The sequence below is a fragment of the Pteropus vampyrus genome, unplaced genomic scaffold (assembly GCF_000151845.1).
Source record: "Pteropus vampyrus isolate Shadow unplaced genomic scaffold, Pvam_2.0 Scaffold11, whole genome shotgun sequence".
NCBI classification, from domain to species: Eukaryota; Metazoa; Chordata; class Mammalia; order Chiroptera; family Pteropodidae; genus Pteropus; species Pteropus vampyrus.
Genome location: NW_011888792.1, coordinates 403,984 through 421,132, shown reverse-complemented (window position 1 = coordinate 421,132; position 17,149 = coordinate 403,984). Strand labels below are relative to the sequence as shown.

The following is a 17,149-nucleotide window of genomic DNA, read 5'->3' as shown; positions in this document are numbered from 1 at the left end:
ATAAATAAATGTGAGGAAGAAAATGAAGTAGGTCAAATGATAGTGACTCAGGAAGGTATCTACAAGAAGGCCTGAGCGGAAGCCTGCATGAAGAGGAGTCAGCCATACAAAGATGCTGGGAAAGAGAGTTTAACACAGTGGAAGGGACAACCAAAGTAAAGACTCTGAGCCTAGAATGCGCTGTTCTAAGAATGGAGAAAGGGCCCATTGTGGCTGGAACTGAATGAAAGAGGATATGGAAAGCGTGCTGAGTACAGAGAGGAAGGCAGGGTCTCCCTGTACCTAACTGCTGAACTCATGATAAACTACTCAACTTCACTTGTTTCTGTTTTCCTATTAATGTTACATCGAAGGCTAATATATACTAAAGAATGTTTCTAATCTAACAGTGTTCTAAATAAATAGATTTTAAGAACCACAATAAAGTGCCACGTGGCATTTTTTTGTGTACATGTAATTCCAGTTAGAATTAAACTTTATATTTCCTTTTTTTTTTAAATTGTCTTTAGGAAATAAATTTGAAAGTTTCAAATATGAAAGATTTAAAAAGAGATACATGTTTCAAAAAAAGATCTTTTCATCCTGTCTCCTGGCCCTCCTTCCGATAGGTAGCTCCTGTTTATTAGTTTTAAATATCCTTTAGAAGCCTGTTATGTATATAATGAAATAGATTTTATATTCATTTTCCCCTTGTGTTAAATGTCACGATTAAAAATATTAATTTAAAAATCCTTCAGGGGTGATAGGACGGATGTTGTTTAAGGATATAAACTTGCAACGAGTAGTAAATAAGACCTAGAGATCTAATGCACAGTACAGTGAATCTAGACAACGATATTGTATTATAATCATCAAACTTGCTAAGAGACTAGAACTTAATGATTCTAATCACTAAAAAGAAAGGATAATTTCATAATGCAGTAGAATTGTTAATTATCGCTACAATGGCAATCATATCACAATGTTTAAATGTATCAAATTAACATGTGGTACATCTTAAATGTACACAATGTTATATGACAAATATGTCAAATATATTTCAATAAAACAATAGTACACATAATAAAGATGTTTATAAAAGTGATAAGATAAATGATGTTTATAAAAGTGATAAGATAAATAATAAAAATCCTTCAGCTTTTCTAATAGAATTTGTATACTGTTTTTAGTTCAAGTAGAAGACTTGAAAACACTAAATTTCCAGTGTCAAAGCAACGAATGAATGGATGCACTTTAACCCTGGAGCATTTCCTGATGGAGCTCGCTATCTTAACTCTTAAGGTTGACACATCATTTCTGATGCCTGTGCTTCCTTTTAAAGAAATTAAAAAGATTAAAGGGTAACAAAAGTGGTAGGTTTTAATGGAAACACTTCCTTTTGGAAAAAAAGTAAAATAACTGGTCCTCCTCACCTGGGAACATTCTTACCTTGGAGACCGAGGAGACCACTACACCAGAACTCTCTGAACCTTGGCAGAAATAGAAGCAATGAAAGATGACTCCAAGGTTTCATTCTTAAGGGACCCAAGCCACATTTCTCTTAATTACATTGATGAATGGACAAGACACTTTCATAGCTTTTCACTTACTCCTGAAGCAGAACTTTGGCCGGGAAATACAAGATGGAATCTATGTAGCAATATTGTGGGTAATTTTTGACTTTTGCTTCAAGTTTGCTTTAAGAATGTGAAAACGTGAGACCCATGGCTGCAAGCAAAATAGAGCATTGCATACTGTGGCATGGAAAGGAAGAGTACTGCCTGAGGATGCCCTCACCTCCCTGCTTCTTGTCCTCAGGGCCCTGCTTGCCCATTCCTTATTACTACATGCTTGCCTCTTAGGGGATTCTCTGAACTCTAAGATTAGACGTGGGGCTGGGAGCTTGAGGAAAGCTATATGCCACAAATTGGGAGTGTTCATGGGACCCCCTGGCAAAGGTATCCAAGGAGTGAGAAACAAGAGGAAGATATAGTCTCGAGGCCATAGGTGCTGCCTAAGAGAAAGCACTTGTTAGAAAGCACTAGTTAGGTGAGGAAAAAAAGATGCATTAGCTCCATAGTTACAAGCAAGATGGCCACCTACTGAAACACATCAGAGTTCCAAAGCAGGGAACCAGGGGGATGAATTGCTCTGATGGGTCTTTTGTTTTCCCTGAAGCCAGGTGTGCTTCCTGAGCCTAGCCAGAGCCAAGAAGCATTTTATCAGAAAGCAGGGGGCATCTGGAGACCTTATTCTGCGGGTATCGAAGATATTTTAAGAAACAACTCCTTATTTTACATATTTTACTTTCCAAGTAATTGGGAATAAGGAAATGAGAAAATAAGTTTGGGGCTGAATAGAATATGATCCATTGACATATGAGAGTTTTTTGTTGATTGATTTTTGAGGTTTGTTATTTCAAGAATCCCTTTGAGCATAAGCTGTTGCTGTTTGGTAACTCTCTTTGTTTTTGTTTCCTTAATTATATCACTTTACTAAAAGTTCTTTTTCCTCCTTTTTCATTATGGGCTTTAGGTTGGATTTATGATTTAAATAGAGGAAGGCACTGAAAGAATTTTTTTGCCTTGTTTATTCTTTTTACAAACAATATCCTTTTGTAGGTTTAGTCAGAGATTTACACTTTGCTAATCAACACCAAAATAAATAGACCCTTAAAACTGTCAGTGACACCAGCCAGTTCTGCAGCCTGAGTTCTGAAGGACCAGGCCAGATGGCAAAGCCAGGCCCCTAGCACATACAAAGTGTGTTCTGTAGCTCTTGGCTTCAGCAGCATGGGCAGCTGACTGCTTTTTAGAAGGCTTGGGGTGGGGGGAGGGAGCAGATTCTCCACTATCCATTTGTTTTGTGGGGCATCTCCAGGAATAAACCCTAAGGTGGCATGAGTGGTACTTGACTGTGGTTATAACCTATAGTGTACTGGCCAAGGCACAAGCTGGATATTCTGAACTCCTGGCTGTCTCCCAGCATGTTCTTTGATTGTGTTCCGCTCAGAAGCTTCCCTCTAGGCTCTCTGGTGTGTAAAATGGAGGGGTAGAGCTGCCCGTTTTTCTTAGTTTTCAAGTAGTGTAGCAGGCGAGTGCAATGAGGGTATGAGTTCATCTTCCACAGGTTAGACTGACAGGACAGAACCTTCGTCTGTTGAACTGGATGTTATCTCAACACTATTGAGATAAGAGAAATAGCATTCATTGCAATGTTTGTAGCAATGGTTCACTTAGTGCCTGGGAGAGTTTATTGTAATTGTAGCTGAAATATTGTGCTCTGAGCTTCCAAGTAGATAATTAATCAGTAGACTGCCGGGACCTCTGCAAGAGGAACTGTAAGAGGTTCCGATGTGGGAACAACCCTTCTCCCCTCTCCTCCCTGTTCAGGAGATTGGTTTTTCTCTCCTTTAAGCTCGTGATGCTACATACACTTCTAGTATCTTCTAGGTCTACAGAGGACAGAATAACTCGCAAGATCAAATATGTTTTTACATGCAACAGACATGTAAACAAGGACTTCTCATCAGTTATCTTACAGAAAAAACCCCAGAAACAAGCCAGGTCCTTCACAGAATTTGCAGACCCTTTGCCTTTGCAGTGGGAATCCTTGATGAGGATTTGGTTTTTGAGAGAGGAATTGGTTTAATGAAGAAGAGACAGCTACCCATTGCTAGAGAGAGAGTCGCCCCTTTGGACTTTCGTATATTATCTATAGGACTCTCTGTATTCACACATACTCTCATTGAAGATGGGTGTTAAAATGGAATTGTTTTAGATGCTGTAGCATTTACAAGGGGATGCTTATTTTTTCTTTTGATTCTGTTAGTGCCCTGTTATCATCCTGCCCCATGAAACATGATGTAGCTCTGCAATTCTGTGCTAATGTGCTGGGTTGGAACCAGCTCAGCATTTGCCTGTTTACTGCTTCTCTACACAGTGCAGCTTCCTTACTTCAAATAGTGTTTGAACAGACCAAAAACATGTTTTTGGCTGTCATCCAGAATTTGGTTTCCACTCCCTAGCAATGCCATAAAAATACTCTGTCAAATAAATCCTCAGGAACTGAAAAGAACAAATTCCCTGCTCCATATGATTGAAGATAATAGAAGCAGGCTTCAGCTGACCACCTGGCTTGGTGCCCATGGCTTAGGAAAACCGAATTGCACAGCATCCCTTGGCAGTGCTTTATAGCTGTCAGAGTTAATTTTCTGCACGTGATAGATGAGCTTTCTATTTAGGAAATTTGCACATAGCATTTATCTCCACTGGGTCTTTTGAATTGAAAAAAATATTATCTTATCCTGCTCTGTTGCCAATTAGTATATATTTGAAGTTTTTGAACCCAGGATTAATTTTCTATTGATAAACTTCTAATGTTAACCATAGACAGAATCCTTTTATGATCTGGAGGATGTGAAGTGTGCGTGTATGTATGTGTGTTGAGAGATATGTTTCCTTTTTCCAACCTGGCTGTTGTAACATCTTTATCATTCATGATCCCAGCTATCACATTCAAATTAAAATAATTTCAGAAGGGTTTATTTACAGAGGAACTATTTTAAAAGATGTGAATATGTGAGGGAACATAAAGGATAGTGTATAACCCAGTGGAGCTGTTACTGCCCCTAGACCAGAAGGAAGGAAAGGAAAGGAGACTGACCAGAACCTAGGAGGAGAGAGTCTCTAGAGAAGGCTGCTTTTAGACTGGCCTGCAACAGAGACAGCCTGGTAGCCCAATGCCACTCATCTCTTCCCTCTCTCCATTCTGTCAGGGCTTCCCAGTCAGAAGCCAGGAGGCAAGGGAATCTTTTGATTTGGTCCCCATAGGTAAGCATCCCAGGTGGAAAGCAAGACAGAAGGCTGAGTATGGATTTGGAGGTCAAATGGAAGGTATATCCCAAAGTAAGTGTCCAATTATTTCTAGAAGAGGCATACAAAAATCTCAAAAGAAAACTTAAACTCACTTTTATTTTTAAACAGCTTTATTCAGGTATGATTGACATACAATAAACTACACATAATTAAAGTGTACAGTAAAAGTTTTGATATGTACATACCCATGATGCCATTACCACAACCAAGATAGCAAACATATCCCTCACCTTCAAAATAAACCCACTTTAATTTAACACTTAAAATATCCCACAGGTTCTTTTAAGAGGATCTTGGGAAGGTATCACAAAGTTAAGCAATAGCAGGTGCTATTCCAAAAGTGAAAGACACACACAAAAAATGAAATGCATGACCATGTCAAAACTCATGCGAAAACTATTTAATACTAAGTAGCTTAAAATAAATTAGGAAAAGAAAGATTGTGAGTTTGAAAGATTTTTTGGGGGGCGGGGCAGTGTTGGTTCTACGTTATATTTATTTATTGCCACGTATTTAAAACAAGAAAAAAATCACGAGTCTTTCCTGAATGAGTAGTCAGTATTTGAATCTGAGAAAATCAGTAATGTCAGTATTTAGCAGTGCCAGCACGAGAGATCTGTGGTTCCAGTATACAGGTTATATGATGTTCATATATAACACTTCACACTCCTGCGGGCTGTCCCAGGCTTGGGTGCATGTTCTTCTAATGTCACCCCAACTCCTCAAGAAAACATGTTCAGATGTAGGTGAGAGGGTATGATATCTTATTGGTAACAATGCTTACAGTTATTACTATGGCAATTGTTGAGTTTTTATTATTTGCTTGGTGATAGAGCCAGGATGAGTTTTAATTCTCTGGGTTTATGCTATTCTGCTTTAATAAAAGCAAGTAAATCATTCGCAAACACATTTTTTACCATTTATTAGTAATTGTTTGCTACCCACCTGACAGCTGATGGAGGCACCAGGGAGTTAGGACTTGGGTCAAGAACTGGCACTGTCAACCTTCGGTGTCCTCAGAGCCCTGTTTATTCTAGGGGAATAAGGAGCACCCAGTGCTAGGGAAGGCGAGTGTCCAGTGCAGAGTTGAATGTGAGACCCCAGCGCTGCTTCATACAAAGAAGAGCATCTCCCTGACTAAGCCAGTACAGGGGGAGGAGGTGTAAACTTTTGGGGAATGGAGGGGTTGTACAGGCAAGGAGGGAAGCCCCTAGGGACCATTCCCCCTTTACCCTAAACTTATGCCCCTGCAGGGGGTACAGTGGCAGCCATCACCAGCACAGGAGATGTGATAGGCCACACTGGCCTGTACTCTGGCCTTCAAACTTACCTAACAAGTTCAGATCTCAGGGCCTTTGCATTTTTTATTCCTGATGCCGATGTGGCTCTCGCCCCAGATTTTTTGCAATGCTCTCTTCAGATTACTGCTCAAATATATCCTCCTCAGAGAAGCTTTCTTTTGCCACCCCATTTGAAGAATCATCTCTGTCCCTCCCTCTCTCCCACTTTATTATCCTCTTAGCAATGATCACTATCAGACATCGTAACATCCATTCTCAGACTTTTTGGTCTTAGGACCTCTGTACATGCTTAAAACTTATTGAGGACCTCAAAGAGCTTATGTTTATGAGAGTTATATCTTTCAAAATTTACCGTATCAGAAATTAAAATAGAAATTTTAAAATATTTTTATTCATTTTAAAACAGCAATAATAATCCCATTACATGTTAACATAAATAACTTATGAAAGATAACTTTATTTTCTAAAACAAGAGAACTACATGAGAAGAGTGACAAATTTTTATATTTTTGTTTATGTCTTCTGTTAATAGAAGATAGCTAGATTTTTAACATCTGCTTCTGTATTCGATCTGTTGCCATATATTATTTGGGCAAAAGTTGTATAATTGTGGCTATTTTATTTTAATATTATACTAAGACTCAACAAGTGGTCATTTCTTAAAAGCTAGTTGTGTGGTCCTTGCACTCTGGGCAAACTCGTGTGAGCAACTCCCAACCTGTGGGTCAGATGGCTGCTTTCTTTTTTAAGGAAAACTTGGTCACTGTCTTGTACAATTATAGTTTATATAAAGTGGAATAAGAAATGCAAATAATCACTTTCATTATACTGTTGAATAACCCTTAAAAACATCACCAAATCTTGAAAGATTATAGAAGCTCCTTCAAATCAAACACTACTTATATGTACAGAAATTGTAAGACTTTTTCATTAATAGATCCACACTTCTTATGATGGCTACTCTTTGTGAAGTAGGAAGTGAAAACTTAAGTTCATGGTTCTTAACATAGTGCCTTGATAAATATTTACTGATAATATCTAACATTTGTTAGAGTACTTTTATTCATTTTTTTTCAAATCTCATTTATATCTATCAACTTATTTGAATAAGTAAGTAAAGTGCCTTTCAGAAATAGCCTTAAGTCAGTACAGGAATAGAGTTAAACATTCCTGTACTACAGATATGTCCAATAAATTAGGCAGCCACTTTATCTGCTAGTTCAGATGTTTTAACATGATTAATTCATAACTTTATGTTCATCTCTTTAAGATCCACACGGGTTTACAGCACCAAATAATCTGGCCCTGTCAGCCCAGCTGCGTTCCTCTGGATGAAAAACTCCTGCCCCAGCTTCTGAAAGAAGCAGGCTACACTACACATATGGTCGGAAAATGGCACCTGGGAATGTACCGGAAAGAATGCCTTCCTACCCGCCGAGGATTTGATACCTACTTTGGTAATGGAAATGCACATGTTTCTTTAACAACTCAGACTGACTGCAGCCATCTCATAAAACACAACCAAGTGTAATCAAATGTAATACTTTCACGGGAAACTTGAACACAGTGAATCAGTCAGCACCGCTGTGAAGCCACTCTGTCCAACACCACCTTTATAAACACGGCTCTGTGTTCAGCTCTTGGGGGACGTGAGCCCACAGGGAGGCAGTTACCTTTGCCAGGTGCTAAGTGACACACTGGGGCATTCGGAAAACGTGCTACCTCTACATCTGAGACCATGGTACTTTTAGAGAACCTTATTACAAAAGGGGATACAGAATGATTATTTTTAAATCCCAGGCAAAACTCAATACCCAATATTTCTTTCACAAAGGTTCAGAATATTTTTTTCTCTCCATAGACTGTGTTCAAAGGTTTTTTGTTTTTGTTTTTTGGGGGTGTGTGCGTGTGTATGCATGCGCACGTGTGTGTATGTGCACGTGTGTGTGAGAAGATGGTGGAGAAGACTCTTTTCCATTGGCAACCTTCTCCCTTCTCTGAGATCTGTTTTTCAGATCACTAGATTGGGGAAGATAGATCAAAAAAATAAAATGGTAATAGAATAGTAAATGCAAATGGTAATAGAAAGGGTAATAAGAAATTACAAGTAATTTATGGACTTGACAGCCCTATAAAAATGAAAGTGAAACCTAAAGTTTGTTTTAAAATGTGCTTTCTTTAAACCTGTTATGAGCCATCTTAATTAACAACCTATTTATTTTGACAGTGGCTATGTATCTTTCTGTCAAGTTCTTTTCATATTGAGCTTTCTGTCTAGCTATTTCACTACCTACCTACCTCCTTTTTGTCTCTTCATTTATTTTCAACTTGGCCATATCCAAAAAGAAACACATATTCAACATAAAAAGTTTAATAATAGAATAAAAACTAGGGTGAGTAGAAAAAGATGGAATAGTTAATTGCGTGGCACCAAATTACAAAAAAAACTGCATGGCTATATAGGTGGACTTTACATTTAACTCTGAGATTTGAGATTTCTTATGTCCAAAACAAAAAAAAGGGGGAGAAGTCTATAATAGTCACATTATTTATAAGATAAATAGAAACCAGATGTTCAGGAAGAGGAAAGCATTTTCTGGTTCTTAGACTTGAGAGAAATTTCTCCTTTGGGAAAAGGTAAGGTGGACAGCATCCTCAAAAACATTTTAGTAATAAAGTGGTGGTTTTCTTATAGATGTTTTTTGAGGCATTCCCTTTTATTTAAGCTAGGGCCAGAGCACCAAAGTACGTTTCAGGAAAAATGATTATATGGAACCCAAACAATTGAGTTGAAACACATATCTCTGTAGTACTTGTTGGATCCAGGGTTAAAGTTGAGATTCAAGGACATCAGACATGAGACCTTGTGTGCCTTGCTCCCATCCGAGTTCTGTAGCAGATATCACTAATCAATCATGACATTTTCTTTTGAACCTGGGTATATCCTGAGTATCCTTAAATATTTGTTAACAATTGGATTTGGATGTAAGACCTCATTGTCATTTTGGAAGTTCTAGAGGAAAAAACAGCCTGTACATCCTTTGAAATTTTTCAGTCAGATCTTTGCTAAAATATGGATTGACACCTATACTCTGGCAAGAGGAAAAACTGTGGACATTTAAAAAAAATTTTTAAGCCAAGTTATATATTTAAAAATTCGATTGGACCAAAGATAGAAATGATATATTTTTCATGAGAATTAGGAAGCCTTAAATAAACAGACAAGACAGCCCATGTTTATTTGGAATGGAGACTTGCAGACAAGGAAGGAGGGCATAATGACCATGTAGCTGTCATCACTCTTCGAAATTTGATGCTCTGTTGAAGAGCAGTCAGATGGTGTGGGGCTGGACACACAACTCTCTGAATACAGTACAAACCACTGAATTGTACACTTCAAATGGGTGACTTGTATGTGAATTATATCTGTTCAATAATGCAGAGATTTAGTTGTTCAGAAAGTTTCATCTCACTTTTTCTCAAAAGGCATAGGTTGCCAGCCTCTTTAGGCTCAGCATGTAAGTTCAAATTTGTGATCACTGCTATGAGAAAACTACTATGTGATTGTCACATGGATATTTGGTTTCAGTTTGGTGAAGTATGTGAATAAATAGTTCTGTTTCTGGAATCTTCCTATTTTAATATCTTTTTAGTATTTATAGTTTATACATCTTTTAGTCAAGTATATCCTATGCATAGATTCTCCCAAATGATAAAAACAGTTTACATTTACAGATAACGAATCTGAAGTGATTTCCTCAAGTTTAACACCCAGTGATTATTAAGAACCCCAAATAGAACCCCCATGTCTTGTCCCCTCTAATCACTCATATAAGGGCTGAAATCATTTTTAATTATAGGGACCATTCAGGACTGGGGAAAGGGCCAGGCCAATTTTATTATCCTCATTTTAAGGATAATAAGCAATATTTGTCAGGAGATAGCTCAGAGTCCCATACAACTTATTTCTTTTTTTAATAGCTTTATCAAGGGGTAATTCACATACCATACAATTCACCCAATTAGAGGGATAAAATGCAATGATTTTTAATAAATTCACAGGATTGTACCACTGTCCTCACAATCCAATTGTAGAACATTTTCATCACCACCACCCCCCAAAAGAAACCCCATTCCCATTAGTGCTCACTCCCTACTTTCCCCCAACCCCGCCAGCTCTGGGCGACCACTAACCTTCTTTTTGTCTCTATAGATTTATCCATTCTGGTTATTCGTGTAAATTGAATCATACAATATGCAACACAACTTATTTTAATATTTTAGGAAACTATGGAACATTTGCAGAAGCAACTGTTTGTTGAGAAAACCCATTTCCTTCCATGTTTAGGTCCAAATTTTGGAACAGTTAATGCCATTTAAATTTGGGGTACTAAAATTGAGATCACCATGGGTAGAAAAATCTAATCTCAGTACCTCATGTTAATTTGATTTTTTGGCTCTGTTAAATCTAGAAATCCTCTGTTTGGAAAGGTTTGTGCCTTCCACCAGCAGGTGTCAGCATCTGACTAAAGATGATTCCTCCTAGAGCAGCATCTATAAATAATCTTGAAGCCAGTCTCCTAAGGTCAATAGCAACGTTGATTCCTGCATTCATTTATGTGATCATTTCAAAATAAAAACTTGTAACAAATCACATTAACTTTTTGCTATTTTAGCCATTAGATAGCTTTAAAAGATTAAGATGTTATTACTTACCTGAATTTGAACCCAGATTTTTAAAAATGTATTTACTTGGAATCATCCAAGTTGAGTGTTACATCACAGAGCTTGTCTTCTAGACTAGATTGAGGCGTGGAATTGAATTTTTTTACAGTAACATTTTAATGCTTTCTGCTGACAAATATAGAGATGTTAAGAAATGGCCCTCTGATTAGCCTTGTCACTTGACTAGCCTTGTCATGAGTAATCAATTGCCTTAGGCAATTAAATACTGAAACATTAGTTTGTTTAACAAGTTTTATGCTCCGCTGACTACTTTCATCTCCCATTCTTGCTGTAGGCTATCTTCTAGGTAGTGAAGATTACTATTCCCATGAGCGCTGTACGTTAATCAACGCTCTGAATGTCACACGATGTGCTCTTGATTTTCGAGATGGTGAAGAAGTTGCGACAGGATATGAAAATATGTATTCAACAAACATATTTACCCAAAGAGCTACAGCCCTCATAACTAACCATCCACCCGAGAAGGTAAGTCTTGCCTCTTTATCGATACTTAGATTATGTTAAGATACCATCTCTTCAGACGACTACAGGAAAAGGCCACCATTGTTTAGGGGAAAATCTAAATTTTAGGGGAGTAGTTTTCAAGTTTTAGAGTACATTAATATGAGCCTAGGAAGCTTGTTAAAAATAGAAATTCCTGGAGCCTACCTCTTAAGAGTCTGATTTCTTAGGTCTGTGAGAAATCCATATGTCAGCATTTTAAAGAAATTCCTCAAGGCTGACTCTGATGCAAGTGGTCCCTAGATCACACTTGAGAAACACTGAGTCTATAGTGTTTAGAAGAAATATAGTTTTATTATTTTGGTGTATTATATGCATGTGCTGTAAGTAATTAGTAAATTGACTTTTTTTTTTTTAAATGATAGGCTTATGTACAAAATGAGATTTGTTATGGCAAACTTTCTGTTAAGAGATCAACCAATTTTTGGTTCAGAGCAAGTCCTCTAACTTTGTATTTTGCCCCTCAAGGTCATTTTAGCTAGTGTAGATATTTTTCCCCATGTTAATTCTAGAATCAGCTGGTCAGTTTCTACCAAAAAATAAAGTGCCTGCTTATATTTCGATTTTATTGAATCTATAGACCAACTTGGGGAGAATGGATGTCATAAGAATATTGAGTTTTCTAATCCATAAATGTGGCATATTGATGAGCATGTTTTTTACATTTATCTTCCTGAAGCCATTGTGTATGTCATATGCTGACATCTTTTGAATTATCTAGATGTAAAAATAGAAAAGGGTTTGAATAGCCTTCAACATTTTTTTGTTAACCTAGAGTTAGCTAAAGCTTAAACTAAATCCTCTGAATTTAGTTTATAAATGCCTTTAAAATTGGATCAAATATTTGTATTGTCAGATATTGGGTCAAAATATGGCTTCATTAAGAACTGCATTAGCACATCCACAAAATTAGTCCATCCTGACATAGCACATTACAGAATGTGCAGTGTTACCAGGTTCTTCCCATTTCTTGCACTTCGCCTCTTTGACAATTACTGAGAGTCCTCAGTGCAAATCACAATTTGGATTTCAGTTTATGTACCTGTTAGACTTGGTACTTGGCCGCTGACTGTCTTTTTGACGGTTTCTTTGTGGCTCTGTCTTTGCCGCCTCTAACTCAGTACTAGGAGTCTTTGCTCCACTTTCAGCTTCTTGCCACTTTTACATGCTGACGTCTTGGAGTGGCCATGCTCACTGTGGAATATAGAAGGAATTGGAACGTTCTCTGAAATATGTAGACACATGTAGATTTTAAATCTAGAGCTATACTAATATTCAGATAGTTGGAAAGATAACTGCTATAAAATAGACTTACGTTCTCCGTTTTCTTCTGTATGCTTGGCATTTTATGAATAGGTAGGCACCATTTTACAGATAAACAAACTGGCTTAGAGAAGTTAAGTAACTTGTTCAAAGTCACAGAGCTGTTGAGAGTTAGAATACGATTTTAAACCCATGCTGTTTAACTCCAGAGCTCAGTGCCCTCCCTGTTCACAGTTAATATCCAAGGCCAGAGATTATGAGGCCCAGTGTATGTATGATTCAGCTCGATGGTTCCAGTCCTGACATGATTATCTGGAAAGCTCGTGAGAAATACCAGTTTCAGATGTTGTGATTTATTGGTCTGGAGTGGGACCCTGTCACCCCTCCACTCCCTCCTCCCACCAGTGATTCCGATGTGCAGCCACTATTGACCCCCCTCAAACACAGAGGGGCAAGTGAAAGCCAACTGCCTTTTACAGGTTCACAATTTAATCATGTAACTATGCCTACAATAAAAATTAGTTCCCATTAAGGAACAATAGAGTATTCTCTCACAGTGCCCATAACATTAAATGGATAAAAGGGAGCAGCTGGGGTGAAATAGTTCTTCGTGGGTGGGCTGCCTTAACTGGTATAGTGCGGAAAGCACAGGAACTGAGAAAAATTGTGAGTCTCAAGAGCTCACAAGCCATCCAAACTAGTGTTATTAATATGGTGCTGCTCAGAGAGAACCTTATGGACATTGCCAGATGAGAGGGTGGTCATTTTCCTACAGCGTCTGAAATACTCTAAAGCAGTATCCAGCATTCCCAACCTCAAAGTAAAGGTTCAAGCATAGACAGAAGTGAATGAAATAGTAGCCAAGTGGTAGCCCTAGAAAGTTCATATAAAATAGCAAATGCAGATGTTTACCTGTTCGGTTTTCAGTAAAATGATTTTTCACCCCTATTCCAGGAGCTGCACTTACTACTTTATGCCAATGTCGAATCTTATTCTGTGCTAATTTCTCAAGTGCTGTATATAGACTGTAACATAGGCAACTTCTAAGATGGAAGTCATTAAAGAAATAAACACAAATCCACAGGCTCAGTTAAAAATGTGCCTATTTTAAAGAACACTTGAGATATGGGAAAGCATATGGAGTTACTTTGCAACAGAAATACTGTTGGTCCTTAACTCAGGGAGATGCTGCTAATAACCACCGCACATGTGTTGGGAAGGAATGTCCTCTTTTTCTATAGAATAATTTCCTTAGTACTAAAACTACAATGTGAACATAACATATTCATAAAATATCTTTTGGTTAAAATAACCCCCCTCAGCACTGCGAGGTGCCAAGGGGAGTTATTTTAACCAAAAGATATTTTATGAATATCATTAAAAATAAATGTTTCCTCACATATTTAATTAGTAGAAGCTTCTTAAAGTAAATGCAAGTTTCTTATGATAGATTCATATTTTTCCCTGACACAGTTTGGAAAAGAATATCTTAATTTGGAAGTCAAAGATAGAATAACAATTTAAAAATATATGATCTTTTAAATTTATTTTTTGAATTAGGAAAATGTACTAAAGAAATAAGAAATAAGACTTTATTCCTCACTGAAATTAGGTTTCTTAGCTTGGTGAGAATATTTAGAGTATAATAGTAGACATAATAAGAAAAGGAAATAAACTCTTAGCATCTTATTAATATGCTAATAACTTTAGGTGATAATGTTATACTTTTATGTAATACTTATACATTTGGTCATGATTCACATCTAGGATTCCATTTTCTAGTCCTAAGAAACCCGAAAGGTACAGTTAAAGTTGGTGTGAGGGTGGTAGCTGTACCTGGGTTGGTCAGAGCAGGGATTTGGATCTAAGAAAGAACAAGAAAGAGATCAGGATCCAGCATAAACCCAGAGATCAATGAGGATCAACTCGAGTCCAGGACTCCAGTGTTTGAATCAGGATTTCAGTAAGGCTAGAATAGGCCTGAAAGTTTGCAAAGGCCAATGCGTGATTGTATTGGAACTCAAGTCAGTAGACAGCATAGTAATAATGAGCCCATCCCCAGGATGCTGGCCTGTTGATTTAGGCTAACAGTGAGCTGAGGCCCTGGCCAGCAGGTGTGGGGAAATTGGCTACAGCTGTTTACTGGGAGAGCCTTAGGGCAAGTGACTGTAGCTGGAGTCCTGATTGTGGTTGGAGAACCTTAGAGCTCTAGTTAATTTTTCTTTCCAGTGGGCCACCATGTAGTACTCAGAACAGTAATCTATTAATTTTTTTTTTCAATTTAAAAATAGTATAGCAATGCTTCATATCTAGCACTGTTAGGGAATGAGTTGTTTTCATGAACAAAGTTCACCTTATTTATGAGTGTCGAAATTATTTTTACAATATTGGATAAAAATACTCTAAAATGTGTTGGCTTGGTCCTCACCTCATTAAATGGGCTGCGCTATATACCATTCTGCCTCCTCTTGGAGACCCAGGGCCATATCTATGTGTGTAAGGCTATTTGCCTGTACATTAAATGGCCCTAGGTTACTGCTGATGAAACAGGAAGAAAGATAAGTCGTTTTGTTCAAGGAATACCTTTAGCTATACTTTTAAGTTATTAGGATCTGGTCAGCAGTCACAGGACAGGCTGAGCCTCATCCCTCAGAGATTGTTTTCACTTCCTCTTCTCAGTTATGCCCTTTCTATTTGAACAGAAGCCTGACCACTAGGAAAATGGGAAATTGCTGTAGTTGGTCATGCCTTTAGCCACTAAGGGATAATTATCGGAAAGCTTTTCAGGTAATTTTTGGCTATATTTAACAAAGTGAGTAGAGTGATTTCTATGCCGAATATGTATAAGGTCCTCTAATGATGGTCCCAGAATCATCGTTTTTCTTGACATGATTATAACAACTCTCCCCCTCGACCCTCCCTGGCTGTTGCCTTTAGGAATCACTTGCTGGCTGAGAATAACCTGCCCTGCTTCCCCTTTCTCTCCTTCACCATGTGGGGTGCCACATTGCTGATTACAACCGATGAGCACGTCTTCATAAGCAGTGAGGTTCCTTTCTCGTTCCTCCACCTCTGCCCACTGTAGAAAATCCAGACCAGGGTCACAATCTCATGTTTACAAGGATCAGGCTGCTAACTTAAATAAGTGAAGCCGCTCAGATGGAACAGTGAGGAGATCCTAGAAAACTGGAGAGCTTTGGGAGTGGGATCTTTGTTTCTCCTACTCCAGCTATTTGTTACCGGATGGAGTGATAGTCAGCCTCTACAGTGCCCCCCCAGTGATGCTTGCTTTTTGGTATTCATTCTTTACATAGTTTTTAATCATGGCTTTCCTGTGTGATCATTAGGCTACTGCAGAGGTGATCGCGTATCGGTCCTAGACTGGGTCTTATCAGATATTATGGCTTCTGCCTTGCTCTTTCTGGGATCACTGGCCCTGAGAGAAGACAGCCACCACGTTGCACTCAAGCAATCCTATCGAGAGGTCTGCACGGTCGAAAAATGAGGCCTCCTGCCAACAGTCAGCATGAACAGGTCCTCTAACCCTCAGTCAAGCCCACGTCCCTTCCTTGCCTCCCAGCAGAGCATCTACTAGTATTCCCTCTACCAGAGTCTGGAGGAACACAAGTTTCAGTGTGACTTGTGTGGCTAGAGAAGGAAGTGTGTGTCGACGGGGAGCAGAGGCAGAGCTAACGTAGTGGTAAAGCTTTTCGTACTGACTTTTGGAGTCGGAATTGGTAATGTTTTCCCATGGAAATAATGTTACAAATGAAGCACAGGTTCTACATTATCATGGTTTTTGTTCCAGCGCTTACTTCCTTAGTTAAATAGGTTTTAAAATGATGACTGATATTTAACAGCTATTTTTAATGTTTTGGTTTTGGGGAAAGGTGTTTCTAAGTGCCAGAGATCTGAACTATAAGTAATATTTGGGCATCTACTTGGGCTCTGTATATGTATACTCCTTACTCTGTCATAGGGATATATGATATACAATTTAAAACATATCAACAATGAAGAATGAAATAGGAGTCCCCTACCCTCAGTCAGCTTTCTAACTTTTTCCATTCACTTATGAGATTTAAATGCCTCAAGTACTTTAAGAGAATTATGTATTTAGTTTTGGGTTGAACCAGTTATCTTTTTGAGAGTTTTCAACTCATTACAAAATTCCGTAGGAGTACAATGAAGAGAGGCTCATTAAAAAGGAGAGGTTGACCTGAAATGCCACTAATATTAAGTACTGTAAATTGATGTAAGATGTTAAATAGAATCAGTAGTATCAGACTTCTTAGTTTCCAGAAATTAAATTGGTCTTATGTTTGGTCTTAGATCAAAGACTGATAAGGCATGGTATTCTTGGATTCTCATAAACATACCCCAAATCCCTAACCTTCTCCTAAAAGGTGTGAAGTTATTTTTCAGCTAAAGCAAAAAGTTAAAGCATCTAATGATACATACCCACACTTTGATAGTGGGATT

At 38.0% G+C, this 17,149-nt stretch overlaps 1 protein-coding gene across 1 annotated transcript in view; it reads left to right on the top strand.

Annotated features, from left to right (window-relative positions):
* Positions 1 to 17,149, top strand: part of ARSB (arylsulfatase B) — a 150,980-nt gene that overhangs the window by 12,232 nt on the left and 121,599 nt on the right. The window contains exons 2-3 of the mRNA XM_011377272.2: positions 7,428 to 7,614; positions 11,178 to 11,368. Coding sequence (XP_011375574.1) covers positions 7,428 to 7,614; positions 11,178 to 11,368 — 378 coding nt within the window. The remainder of the gene's footprint in view (positions 1 to 7,427; positions 7,615 to 11,177; positions 11,369 to 17,149) is intronic.